This window comes from Buteo buteo, chromosome 16 (genome assembly GCF_964188355.1).
Source record: "Buteo buteo chromosome 16, bButBut1.hap1.1, whole genome shotgun sequence".
Lineage (NCBI taxonomy): Eukaryota > Metazoa > Chordata > Aves > Accipitriformes > Accipitridae > Buteo > Buteo buteo.
This window is the reverse complement of record NC_134186.1, coordinates 13,752,614-13,764,796: the sequence shown is the minus strand read 5'-3', so window position 1 is coordinate 13,764,796 and position 12,183 is coordinate 13,752,614. Positions and strand designations below refer to the sequence as shown.

The 12,183-nt window shown below is 40.0% G+C and overlaps 1 protein-coding gene across 8 annotated transcripts in view; it reads right to left on the bottom strand.

Annotated features, from left to right (window-relative positions):
* KCNQ1 (potassium voltage-gated channel subfamily Q member 1) overlaps positions 1 to 12,183 on the bottom strand; it is a 372,410-nt gene that overhangs the window by 331,768 nt on the left and 28,459 nt on the right. Inside the window, exon 1 of one of the 8 annotated variants that reach the window (XM_075047921.1) lies at positions 3,018 to 3,053. The exons of the other annotated variants lie outside the window; for them this stretch is intronic. Coding sequence (XP_074904022.1) covers positions 3,018 to 3,052 — 35 coding nt within the window. The 5' untranslated portion in view covers position 3,053. Of the gene's footprint in view, positions 1 to 3,017; positions 3,054 to 12,183 lie in introns of those variants that run through there. 8 annotated transcript variants of the gene reach the window in all.

The window sequence follows — 12,183 nt, the reverse complement described above, 5'->3', positions numbered from 1 at the left end:
TTTACCCTTTCAGAAATAAATGTTGCAAATCTACACAACATCCCCACAGACACTGGCCTATTTGTTAATACCATACACTTTATGAGTGGTAATACAAGAATCAGTGATAATACAATCACACACAGATAGAAGCAAAACAAGTTTGGCTCTATCAAGGAAAAAAAGTATTTTCCTGGAAGTGTGGAAATGGCATGACCTGGGTTAACTGTTTTTGTTAACTGCCATCACTAATCATTTACAATCCAAGAGCAGGTTGGCAGTGTCAGCATGTGAGAAAATCTAAAGTTCAGTGCAAAATTATAAGAAACTTGATATTTCAGTATATCAGTAGCATCCCTCCAATAGCAATCATCTATTTGCCAATCTACAGCAGTAGCTGTGGTGGTGTGACCATAGCAAGATGAGTACATGAGTGAACCCAAATTCACAGAGAAAAGTAGCATCTTTTAAAATGAACTGATAAAGGTGGAAGAAAATTAGGTAAACTCTCAAGCATTAAATGCTTGACTCTCACTTGACTTTGAGCTTATCTGTCTTTTCCAGCCATACCCACCAGCCAATGTACTGAACATAAAAAAATGGATGAAATTCTAACAGGATACTAAAGGAAAGCAATAAAATTAAGAAGAAAAAAAAAAAAAAAACCCACAAACACCAAACCCAAGCCCTCTGCCCCAAAGAAAACAAAAGTAACACTAAAAGAAAATAGTTCAAGAAAATTATAATCAGTTCTGAGGCCTGCATCCAAGTGACATTACAAGGTGATTTAGTGTCCAAAATATTTAAGTTTCAAGATGGGACTTCAAACTCGTACACTCAACTACCAAAGAACTTCCTTGTAAGAGAAGTTAAGAAGTAATCAAAGGTATGAGATGCTTAATCTGCTGAACCTTACAGGAAGGGCTCCTATTCAGGAATACAGTGGCTCTACATAACAACAAAAAATCAACTATTAACTGAACACACAACCCTGCTGTGCTCACAATAACGGCCTCACTGCTGAAGCTGCCAGACATGTGCTTTATTTTTCCTCTTCCACAAACCTTTCCATCGTTGGAATTTTAAAAGACTTGCCCACTATAATAAGCAGAAAGTTTGGTTATAAAATGCATATTTTATGTTATAAATACTAGTATATTCGTTTAGACTGTTTTCCCCAACTAGCACCAATTAAAAGCATACTTACTGTAACATTATATAAGAAAAATACATCAGCATGTGTATACCTAATGCCATTGCCACCTTCTGCTGCTCAAACATCAGGCTTCCACTCTAAAAACCATAAGGCATCTAAACATTTCTCGAGTCATCTTTTGATGCTGCAGAAGAAAGAAACCCTATTTATTTTGTAGCAAAATCTCAAATGGTCAGTCAAGTAACTTCAGGAAAAAGGATTTATCAAAATTCATTAATGAAAAGAAGACCTGAAAGATGGTAACATTTTGTGGCACATCTGAAGATGGGCCACAGCCTTAAGAGTGGAAAGCTAGCACAGTACCTTTGAAGTCAGCCATACAACCACAAGTTATCTCCATAGTGAGCTGGCAAACATTTTGCTATATGTATAAATGTTATTTTTCACTTGTAAATGAGACCTCAGATTCAGAATTCCAATGGATAGCTTTTATGTATTTTCTTAAGATTCCCAACTTTGGCTGCTAGTCCTGCGACCTCCACAGTAGTGCAAAAGGTCAGTGCACTCGTGTAGACCAGCTGCTTGGGCTATCCATCATACTAGCTGTGAAGCAATCAAAAGAACAGAGCAAAAAATGCCTTGAATGGAAACTCCCTCTGAACTTTGTTATGCTGTTCTGTCTCCCTGAACTTAAAAAGAATTGTTCCTAAGCTGCATCATTTTAAGGTTATGATTTGACACTCTCCTTTAACACAGTTACCCTCATCCAAATTCAATTGGACCTTGAGCACTTGATTAAATGCTTGCTGAATTTGGGCTTCACTCAGGACAGGACAGATTCTAGGTGAAAAGTATATCTTCACTGGAAACAGCAGGGGAGCTTAGCTATGAAATTTAGTTTAATATTATTAATATCTTCCAATATTTCTCATAATTCTGATATATCATCACAAGACAGTATGAGGAAGCAAGGGTGCAGTGCATGGGAGACAGCACGCTACATAGTCCATATTCCAATGTTAACACGGACTTAAAATTAGTTCTATTATAGCTCTTACTAAGGCTATTAAACTATGCAAGTGCTTGCTAATGGCATGAAATACGTTTCTGAAAACAGAGTGATACAAGCCAGAAAAAGGCAAAAAAGATTTGAATTCTTTGGCACATTAATTGACTTGAATAATAAATGAAATTCTAGTTAATTGTTAATGTTGCAAGGCCTGACATAATACATAAAAGTTTGAATATAAACTTGTTTCAATTGCATGGAGGAAAGCACACAGTACATCTGCAACATTAAGATGTCAAAAATACTAAATTAGTCAAATTTAGGACTCAAAAAATTCTACCTCATTTAAGCTTTAAAAATACCAGAAGTATTAGGGCATTAAACCATAGTGCTTATTATTTCAATTCCTGCATATTTCTTTCTAAAGCACCAATATTTCTAAGTATGTACTTTGTTTTATATGTGGTCCTCTGCAATGAATACTAAACATAAACATAAATTTATAATACATAAAGCAAAGTACGGGGATGCAAGCCTTCATGAGAGGCAGACCTTGACGAGCTCTCTCCAGGAAGTCACTGTTTCATGGCTAAACTACCAGGAAATATAAAATTATGATTTTCTGTCAAAGTTCAGTGCCCTTGAGATTAAGCTGCCATTTCAAGTGTATGTTTAGAAAGTGTCAGTAAAATGTATTGATATGATCTGCCAACATATTAAGAACATCCATTTGAGTAACATACGACCTCATGGCAAAAGTATGCTTTAAGGTACTTTTCTTGGCCTTAAACTACTAGACATTTTAAACAAGTATTAACAACATTGCAGCAGCATCCAAAACCCTAAGAAAACTGCAGGGTCGAGTTCACCCACCTATGTGACACTGCAGTAGATGCATATCCTTCCATGTGCCTAACTGGCTGCCAGTCACAATATTCAATAAGGTACTCTCCGGTAGCCATTCACTTCATGGTATCTATTAATTCTACTTTAGTTTTCAGTCATGGGAATTTCTTGTTTATAACTACATCCTGTAGATTCTGGTGGCAAATCACTGAGGGGGAAAAAAAGCAGAGATGAAAGCCAAAGAGAGAAACACAGTACCATAGAATCACCTATCAAGAACACTGAACTTTTTGCTTTGCTTTTTAACAAATTGTGATGGGTTGACCCTGGCTAAACGCCAGGTGCCCACCAGAGCCGTTCTATCACTCCCCCATCCTCAGCTGGACAGGGGAGAGAAAAATATAACAAAAACTTGCGGGTCGAGATAAGGACAGGAGAGATCATTCACTAATTACCGTCACGGGCAAAACAGACTCAGCTTAGGGAAAATTAGCTCAATTTATTACAGATCAGCCAGAGTAAGGTAATGAGAGAATAAAACGAAATCTCAGAACACCTTCCCACCACCCCTCCCTTCTTCCCGGGCACAACTTCACTCCCGGATTTCTCCACCAAGCCCCCCCAGCGGCACAAGGGGGACAGGGATGGGGTTTACGGTCATCACACGTTATTTTCTGCCGCTTCACCTCCTCAGGGTGAGGGCTGATCACACTCTTCCCCCGCTCCAGCGTGGGGTCCCACCCACGGGGTCAGTCCTCCACGAACTTCTCCAACGTGGGCCATTCCCACGGGCTGCAGTTCTTCACGAACTGCTCCAGCATGGGTCCTTTCCACGGTGTGCAGTCCTTCAGGAGCAGACTGCTCCAGCGCGGGTCCCCCACGGGGTCACAAGTCCTGCCAGAAAACCTGCTCCACGGGCTCCTCTCTCCGCAGATCCGCAGGTCCTGCCAGGAACCTGCTCCAGCGCGGGGTTCCCACGGGGTCACAGCCTCCTTCGGGGACCCACCTGCTCCGGCGTGGGGTCCTCCACGGGCTGCAGGTGGAGATCTGCTCCACCGTGGACCTCCCTGGACTGCAGGGGGACAGCCTGCCTCACCAGGGTCTTCACCACGGGCTGCAGGGGAATCTCCGCTCCGGCGCCTGGAGCATCTCCTCCCCCTCCTTCTTCACTGACCTTGGTGTCCGCAGGCTTGTTTCTCTTACATGTTCTCACTCCTCTCTCCCGCGGCTGTTTCTCACTCTCCCAACTTTTTTTCCTTCTTAAAAATGTTATCACAGAGGCGTTACCACTATCACTGATTGGCTCGGCCTTGGCCGGCGGCGGGTCCATCTCAGAGCCAACTGGTATGGGCTCGCTCTCTCTCGAACACAGGGGAAGCTTCCAGCAGCTTCTTACAGAAGCCACCCCTGTAACCCCCCCCGCTACCAAAACCTTGCCACATAAAACCAATACACAAATAAAGATTCGTGTGGTTATAATGAAAGCTATTAAAAGCAGTCTAATATTTTGAAGGCACTTCTGGAAGTACATCATAATTAAACCATTACACTTCACCTACACGGAGTAATCCATACAATCCTTCCATGTAAGAATAAGATTTCCATGTATGTTCATCATCCAGGAGCTCAGGCATGATTCTTTTGAATAGATCTTCAACTTAGAGCACTGATCCCTTTTGAACATGTAGTTCCAGTTCCAGATCCTAATTGGTTTTGACCACTCAATCTCTAGTGAATTTAATAAACTATAAAGTAAGTAAAGGAGAGGATTCAGATTCCTTATTCCATGCTAATCAATGAATTTTACAATAACTAAAAAGAGGTAAAAATTACCTCAGGACATACTAGTCACCTTGCAAGTCACAAGACTAAGAAAAGAAAATTACAACGGACAAAAATAGTTGACCTTCCCTTTCAAACTGCAGCTTTAATGAAATATTAACTTCTTATTTCCAAATGATTTTAGCAACAGGCTTGCCCAGATTAAAGCACAACTTCATTTTTAATAGAATTTTTTGAGAACAGGCTAAGAAAGCCCTATAGAGTTCAGAATTTCAGGCCAGACCATGAAGACTTTTTAAAAAAAAAAAAAAAAAAAAAACAAAAACACACAAACAAACAAACAAAAAAACTTAAATACTTTGCTTCCTTGAAGTCCACAAGACCAACTGGAGGCAGAGGGGTTACTCTTTCTGTTTATCAATATTAAAACCCAACCTGCAATAATTAATACTGCAGAAGGCTGAGGAACACCAGTAATGCCAAACAGCATTAGAATAAAAGTCAGCAGTACAGCATAAGCCTGAAGGACATGGTTTGATTACAGACACTATTGAAATGGCACCTGTGCCATTGGAGAATACTTTTCTATGCAGTTTCACCTTCGTCAGTACAAACAAAAGCATTGTTCTACTTGGAAAGTCTTTGGCAACAGGTTTGGGAAAATAACAAAGAATCTCTAATGTGCATAGCATATAACATTTGTTTCATAATCTGATGGAACAGAATTAATTTCTTGACCAGCTGACAGGATATGCTTAATTAAAAAAAAAAGTGGAAGGGAGCTTTCTTAATCTATGTACTCTCTTATGTACTTTCTTAATCTATGTACTCCTCCTTTTCTTCTCCAAGCAATTGCCTGGGCAGATTCCTACTCTAGGCAGTCTGCATGTGTCTACCACATCAAGCAATGCTGAAAGCCAGAAACTGGACATGAGTACAAGCCTCTGGCTTTTACATTTCTTAGATATTGTTAATATTTTTCTTAATATTTATTACATAAATACAGTAGATGGTGACACAGATTTTTGGCTATCTGCTGCTCAAAGGGCCACAACCATTAAAAATTTAAGTAAATAAATAAATACCAAAGTCCCATGCCCAAAGTGTCTTCCCCATAAAATAACTCTCTTTTCTGAAAGTGATTATTACAACTGGTCTCAAAAAAAAAAAAAAAAAAGAACCTAAGGACAACTTATTTATAAACTTCACATTTCCAGGTTTCCTTTTAGATACTGTTTCCCATTACTCAACAAATACCAAAAGAAAATCATACTACTGTGAGGTATCCTAACAAATTCTGTTGATGTGAATTCTTAATTGGGAAGGAAGGGGCAGTTTCACATCATCCATCTCTGACACAGATTTACAGGAGAACAGTATTTTATAATAAAAATATATTCTTTTCAGTACAATACTGGCTCCAGACCTAGCTCATCTGAGCTCAGAAAAACCTAGCATTGCAGATAAAGAAATAAGTGGGGCACATCAGCAAACAAAATTTTTATGTTTAAGCAGTGAAGTCATGAACTCCCTCAGCAATAGACTTTAACAAAACCCCACAATTATTCTGAACAGTGAGAAACTTCTTTGTCTGAAACAACAATCCCTGAACTTTTAGAAGTGATCCATTAATTTTTTGTGCCTTGCTCAAGTTGGCACAGAGACACATTCCTCATTCACCTCAGCCACTTTAGCATCACTCCCTCAGGAAAGAAGACTTCCAGGAACAGGGTTCTTTTTAAATTATAAAAATCACCTGTTCAAAAGATTATTTTTTTCTGAGAGTGACTCCTTTACATAAAGGTAAATTGTCAGATAAATAGTTGCTGTTTCCTATCATGATTAAGAGATAGGCGCACAGGAATAGTTTGGAGATGGAAAGCATCAGAAGTCAAGCATTCATAAAGGTCAGGGAAAAAAAGGTTCAGTGAAGAAACAAAAGTCTGTCTGAAGTAACACAGGCATGGGAGAAAGGAGGCTCCTGAGGGAGGACTCCAGCAGATGGCCCCAAAGCAGCAGCAAGGTTTCTCAGAACAGCTCCTGGACAAGGAGTGCCATTTCTACCAGTTTTCTGCACATGCTGCAAAGGCAAGCTTAAGTCCCAACCTCAGTTTGGTCTGTTGGTACTGATGCATTTGAGAAGGCACCCTTGTTTTATTAAAATGAGTGAAAGTTTTATTTTATTTATGTATTTATTTTTAAAAAACATAAATTAATACAGATAATTAAATCTGGTCAAAAGTTGTGATCACTTAAATGGACAGTTATTTTTTAAACTTAAATTTTCTAAGCACACTGTTTCTATTTTTTATCCTTCCCTCTTTCTGGCTTAGGCAATAAAAGACAAGCCATTAATTGTAACAAAAATGCCTTTTCCCCTCCCTTTTTTCCATAAAAATTAAAATTTTACACTTCAGAGAAAAATGAGAATTATCTACAGTAAGTTTTCTTTTGAGACAAATGCTTTTATATTGAAATGTTTTTCAATGCATATCCTGATCCTGCCCTTCATAAGCCATTAAATATCATTTCAATGTGACAAAAATCACATTTACAGTGCTGCAAACCTTTCCAAAAGCTTCTTCCATTGTGATTAAAGAACTTCAAATCACTGTAGAAAGTATTTTAAGCAGACATTTTCCAGCAATAACAGGTCAGAGGGTACTGCACATATTTCATTACATGTCATTATTCACACACTTCCAAGGTTAGTTGTGTCAAAGCCCTTTTAAAGAAACTTAGGAATGGTTTCTCCTACAAGAACATCTAAAAGGCACATGCTCAAAAGCAATGTATTCTGGTTTAAAATTACTGCATTCTGAAATGGGACTTTCAGGTCTCATGAAAATGTCTTCCTTAAATCTATTCCTTCAGAAAATTTGTTTCATTAATCACAGCTGAAAACCAAACTGGCCTTCCTCTGTGTTCAGGAAGGCATGCTTGGCCCCAACACAGCTGTGGTGATTAATGAACTTGTCTAAGAAAATAAAAATATTAAAAAGAAAGAAGTTTCACTTTTTTTTTTTTTTTTTTTTTAATGTGACAGTGGGATAAAGAGCAGCAGATACTAGCATATTGTCTGGTTCAGGCAGACACGTCTGTCACAGGGTGAACAAGAACACCACATAGAGGCAACTGCAGCACTGCACTAGCTAAAACACTGTCCATAAAAAGTTTTTAGAAGCCTTGGAAAGCTGCTTTTTCTTTGGGGGGGTGGACGGGGACAAGATTTTTTTGTTTGGTTGGTCTTTTTTTGTTTTCTTGTAATGTTTACTCAGCCTGCTATTCTTTTTTACATTATAGCCTCCACCACTTGTTTTATTATTGCTGCAGCATGAGAAGGCTTGGAAGACAATTTTGTTTTCAGCCTTAATATTCAGCCTGTAGTTCATTAAAAGCAGAAAAACCTATTCATAAAGAGCCATTTACAGCTCACCTCTCTATCTGTAGTAAACATACACACACTAATGATCATAGACAACTCCAGAGCTACCAAAGGAATTAACATAAATTAAGGACGGCCATCTTTTCCATGCTTTGCAATATACACTGTGACAAGATAGGTCTAGTTCTAGGTGATTTAATTTACAGTAAGAGATCTCCCATTCCACGGCCTTCCCTACTTAGCATTTTAAAGAAATTCAGTAGTATCTAGTTCTCTTACTCTACCTTCTCCTAAAATTATTTGCCAGCTATCAACTAGTCATGCATTAAAGTCTGATACTTCAAAAAAATGTTACAAGCCAAGAAACTAAAGTTCTGCATAACTTCTACCCAAATATACTTCCTGATCTTAGGTAGTTCCCACGCTCTTACAGACTGACCTTTACTGAAAGCGTACTGCATACTATATTTTGCAAGTTTGCAGGCACAGAGCACATATTTTGGTCAGGTTAACCTTGGGGGGGGGCGGGGGGGGGGGGGGGGGAACGCTAGCTACTTCCTAAGTGCATGCAAACTTCCACTGCAGTGACCTATGTAGCAATTATCATCTTCATCTACTAGCAAAGAAAAATGAACAGCAGATTAAGTAACTTGTACAAGGTCATATAGCAAGTCTAATGCAGAGCTGAAGACAGATCCCCAAGGACCTGGCTTCTAACAGTGAGTTTCACACAGTTAGATTTCCACATGCTGCCTGGGCCAGCTCTTCACACCGAAGAAACCCGCAGGCAGGGGGAGAGCAGCCTCCTGTCTTTGCCCCATGTGGCTTACATTCAAGTTGGCATCCCCCAGCCATTCACCAGTTCAGTGCAGGCACCACCAAGCCTAGGCACAGACACTGCAGGAGATGTTTCTTGCCAGCTCAGCAGGGACAAAGGTGGCTGCATCCCAACAAGTCCAGCACACCCACCAGCTTGCTGGCCATCTACCCAGGTGCCCAATGCTGAGCACCTTGCTGGTCAGTAAAGTCAAGGGGGGAAGCCTGAAAAACTGGGACCACCCTCAAGAAAGACCCTGACCCAGTCCTTATGCATCCCTGGTACCCTCTCCTCCTTGTCTTCTAGGGAAAGGCTCCATATGGGGAGGGCAACCCCTGCATTCCCCCTCAGCAAAGTGGAGACATCCTGCCTGGGTGGTGAAGGTATGGAGAATGTGGGGACATAAGAACTGAAACTGCTCTGGTGACACCAAAGGTTCCCACCCTCATTTTTAACATCCATGTCTGTATTTTCCTTTCCTACAATCAACACCACTGACACTCCCCACAGTGTAACACTGATCATAGGCTACAGTCTCCCATCAGAAACTGCTTAACTACTTTGTCACGACAGCTAGGAAGAAATTTGACAAGCTACATCGGTGTTTAAATAGTAAATTTCCATCTTTTGGAGGAGGCTTACAGAGTCACTCATAAGCATGGGGAGAAAGTAATTTCACTCAAAGGAATGAAAGCAGAAAGCAAAAGTTGATAAGTGTCCCTAAGCTGGCCTTATGACATTAAGAAAATGATACATTGAATAAGCTGAAGGCCTTAAAAACCAAAGTTATATAGCTTATGTCTGAGATAAATTGAAAGGGAGAGACCACTGGTAATGCTAAGAGAACAGTGAAAAGGCAAAATCATTCGATAAAAAAGGAAAAAAAGTGCTTTATAGCAGCACTGTGTATGTTTACAAAGAGAGCAAGATTGCATTCATCAGAGATAAAATAGCAACTCAAATACAAGAGGATATTAACTTAGATGAGTTTTACATGCCAAAAGGGACACAGAACACCGTATCTTTCCTTGCATCTTATGCTAAAAGCGCAAGGTATAGATATATGCAAGGAGTTAAGAGTCCATGTTGAAGATAAAAGCCCATGTTACAAGCTTGAGCATTAGGGAAGAATCAGTGTTTCCTGTCAGTATTTGGAAAGAGGACTGCATAGCACTCTAAGGTGATTTTTGCTTACTAAATATTTTGAGATTTAGCTAACAAAGAGCTGAAACATACCATTCTCTGAAGAAGCCTTTTCCATTCCATTAACCTCCCAAATACCAAGAGTGTATTAATTTTGCATATGCATTGCTCAAGTCCATTGTTTGATTTCGGATTTTGTGTAAGCAAAGAGATCTCTGCTTACACAGAGATGAAGAGTCACACCACTGTAGTACACACGGACACAGATCCCTTTGCACCACTCAGTCTTTGCAGCAACACAAGTCTTCGCATGAGCGTTCTGTATTGGGATAAATTAATTTCTACCTGTTATAAGGCAGCCAACAACTGTTGGGGTTTTCATTTGCTTTTTTAAAACCTGTGTGACCTTTCAAATGTTATGATGGACAAATCTTCCAGTATTTCTTTCTGGCCTTGTTAACACTGTAACAAGTTCTGGAACCACCCAGTGAGGAAATGAGCACTTGAGCAGTGGCCAAGCCCAAAGAGATAGAGTGCCAAGATCTTCAAAGCTGTATCAGGTACACAAGAAATCAAGGGCAGGTGAGAAATATGAAAGGTGTTTTGCTTCAAGTAAATGACAAGAAGATTGGGGTTTTCTGATTTTATTTTGGGGGAAAGGGAACAAAGGAGAGAAGCTAAAGCAGTGACCACTTCAGCTATTTTAACAAAGTCAGCAACAAATCCATCTCTAATCCAAAGCCAAAGTAATACAACTACAGATTTACCAGTGTTTGTGCACATCATACAGAGGGAAGAGAGAGCGGCTAACTTGCAATCATTTCAGTGTATGATAATACAGTGTTCTAAGTTGTGACATCATGCAGTACCAATACAGAATAATTAGGCACTGTCTTGTCTTCACTCAGATTGAAGTTTAAGGCTTAGATTCATTGTGTGTTTAAGGATAGAAGGAAAGCAGGATTAAAGACTTTAGCCATACCACTTGTTCCATCAAAGATTAAGCTTTATAGGAAGTTACTGTATACCTCTAAAATCATAGATTGAATTATGTTAAAGTCAACTTGTCTCAGTTCCACAAACCAGCGTCTATGGATCAGTGTCCCAAGTCAAAATTTATCTTGCCTCAGCTACACGCCTCCAGTCTTAGACAGTGAAAGACAGCTTGTTGCTGGAACTGCACAGAGCCTGAAAGAGAAACCACAGCATACCCATATGCAGGCACACACTAATATTTTAATATCGCATTTCCTTTAGAAGCTGAGGGTTTATCTCACTCTCTGAAATCGCAGAATGTTCTTAAAGTTTTATCTCTTGTGGTCTATCATCACATCACCACATCACCCTGAACACACTTGATATCACCCATTTTAAAAACTAGACAGAGTCAGACCCAGTTACTGCTTGAACAGGACACAGCTTGTGAATACTAGGTACCATAGGCTCCCAAAGCTTGGCTGGAGTTGACACGTGGATGCAACATCAAGGGCATCCAGAAGAGCTTCTACTGCCACATTAGTAGTAAAAGACTAAACAAGGGAAATACAGGCTTATTGCTGAATGGAGTGGGTGATTTAGTGGCAGTAGAGACAGATAAGGCTAAGGTACTCAATGCCCTCTTTGCCTCAGTCTCCACCAGCAAGGTCTCCCTGACCTCTCTGCTTAGATGCAAGGTTCAAAGAGGAGATGAACTACCAGGAAGAAATCAGGATCGAGTTAGGGATGACTTGAGAGAACTCATCCTACACAAGGCCATGGGACCAGGCATGTTGCATCTGAGGGTGTTGAGAGAGATGGACTATGTCACTGTGATTTGTCACTCTGAAGGTAATGGAGGTGGGGTAGAGAGTCCCCTTGACAACTGGAGAAAGGTAAATGTTGCACCCATCTTCAAAATAGCCAAGAATTAGTACAGCAGAGACTTTTCTCTGTGCAACAGCTAGAGCTGAAAAAGTCACAGACTACACCACTATTTTCAGTGTCCTGCTATAGCTAAGACTGCCACAAACCGTAGCACTCTCATTCAACTCTACTGGAAGGTCACCCTCAAAAGCTATATCCACCAA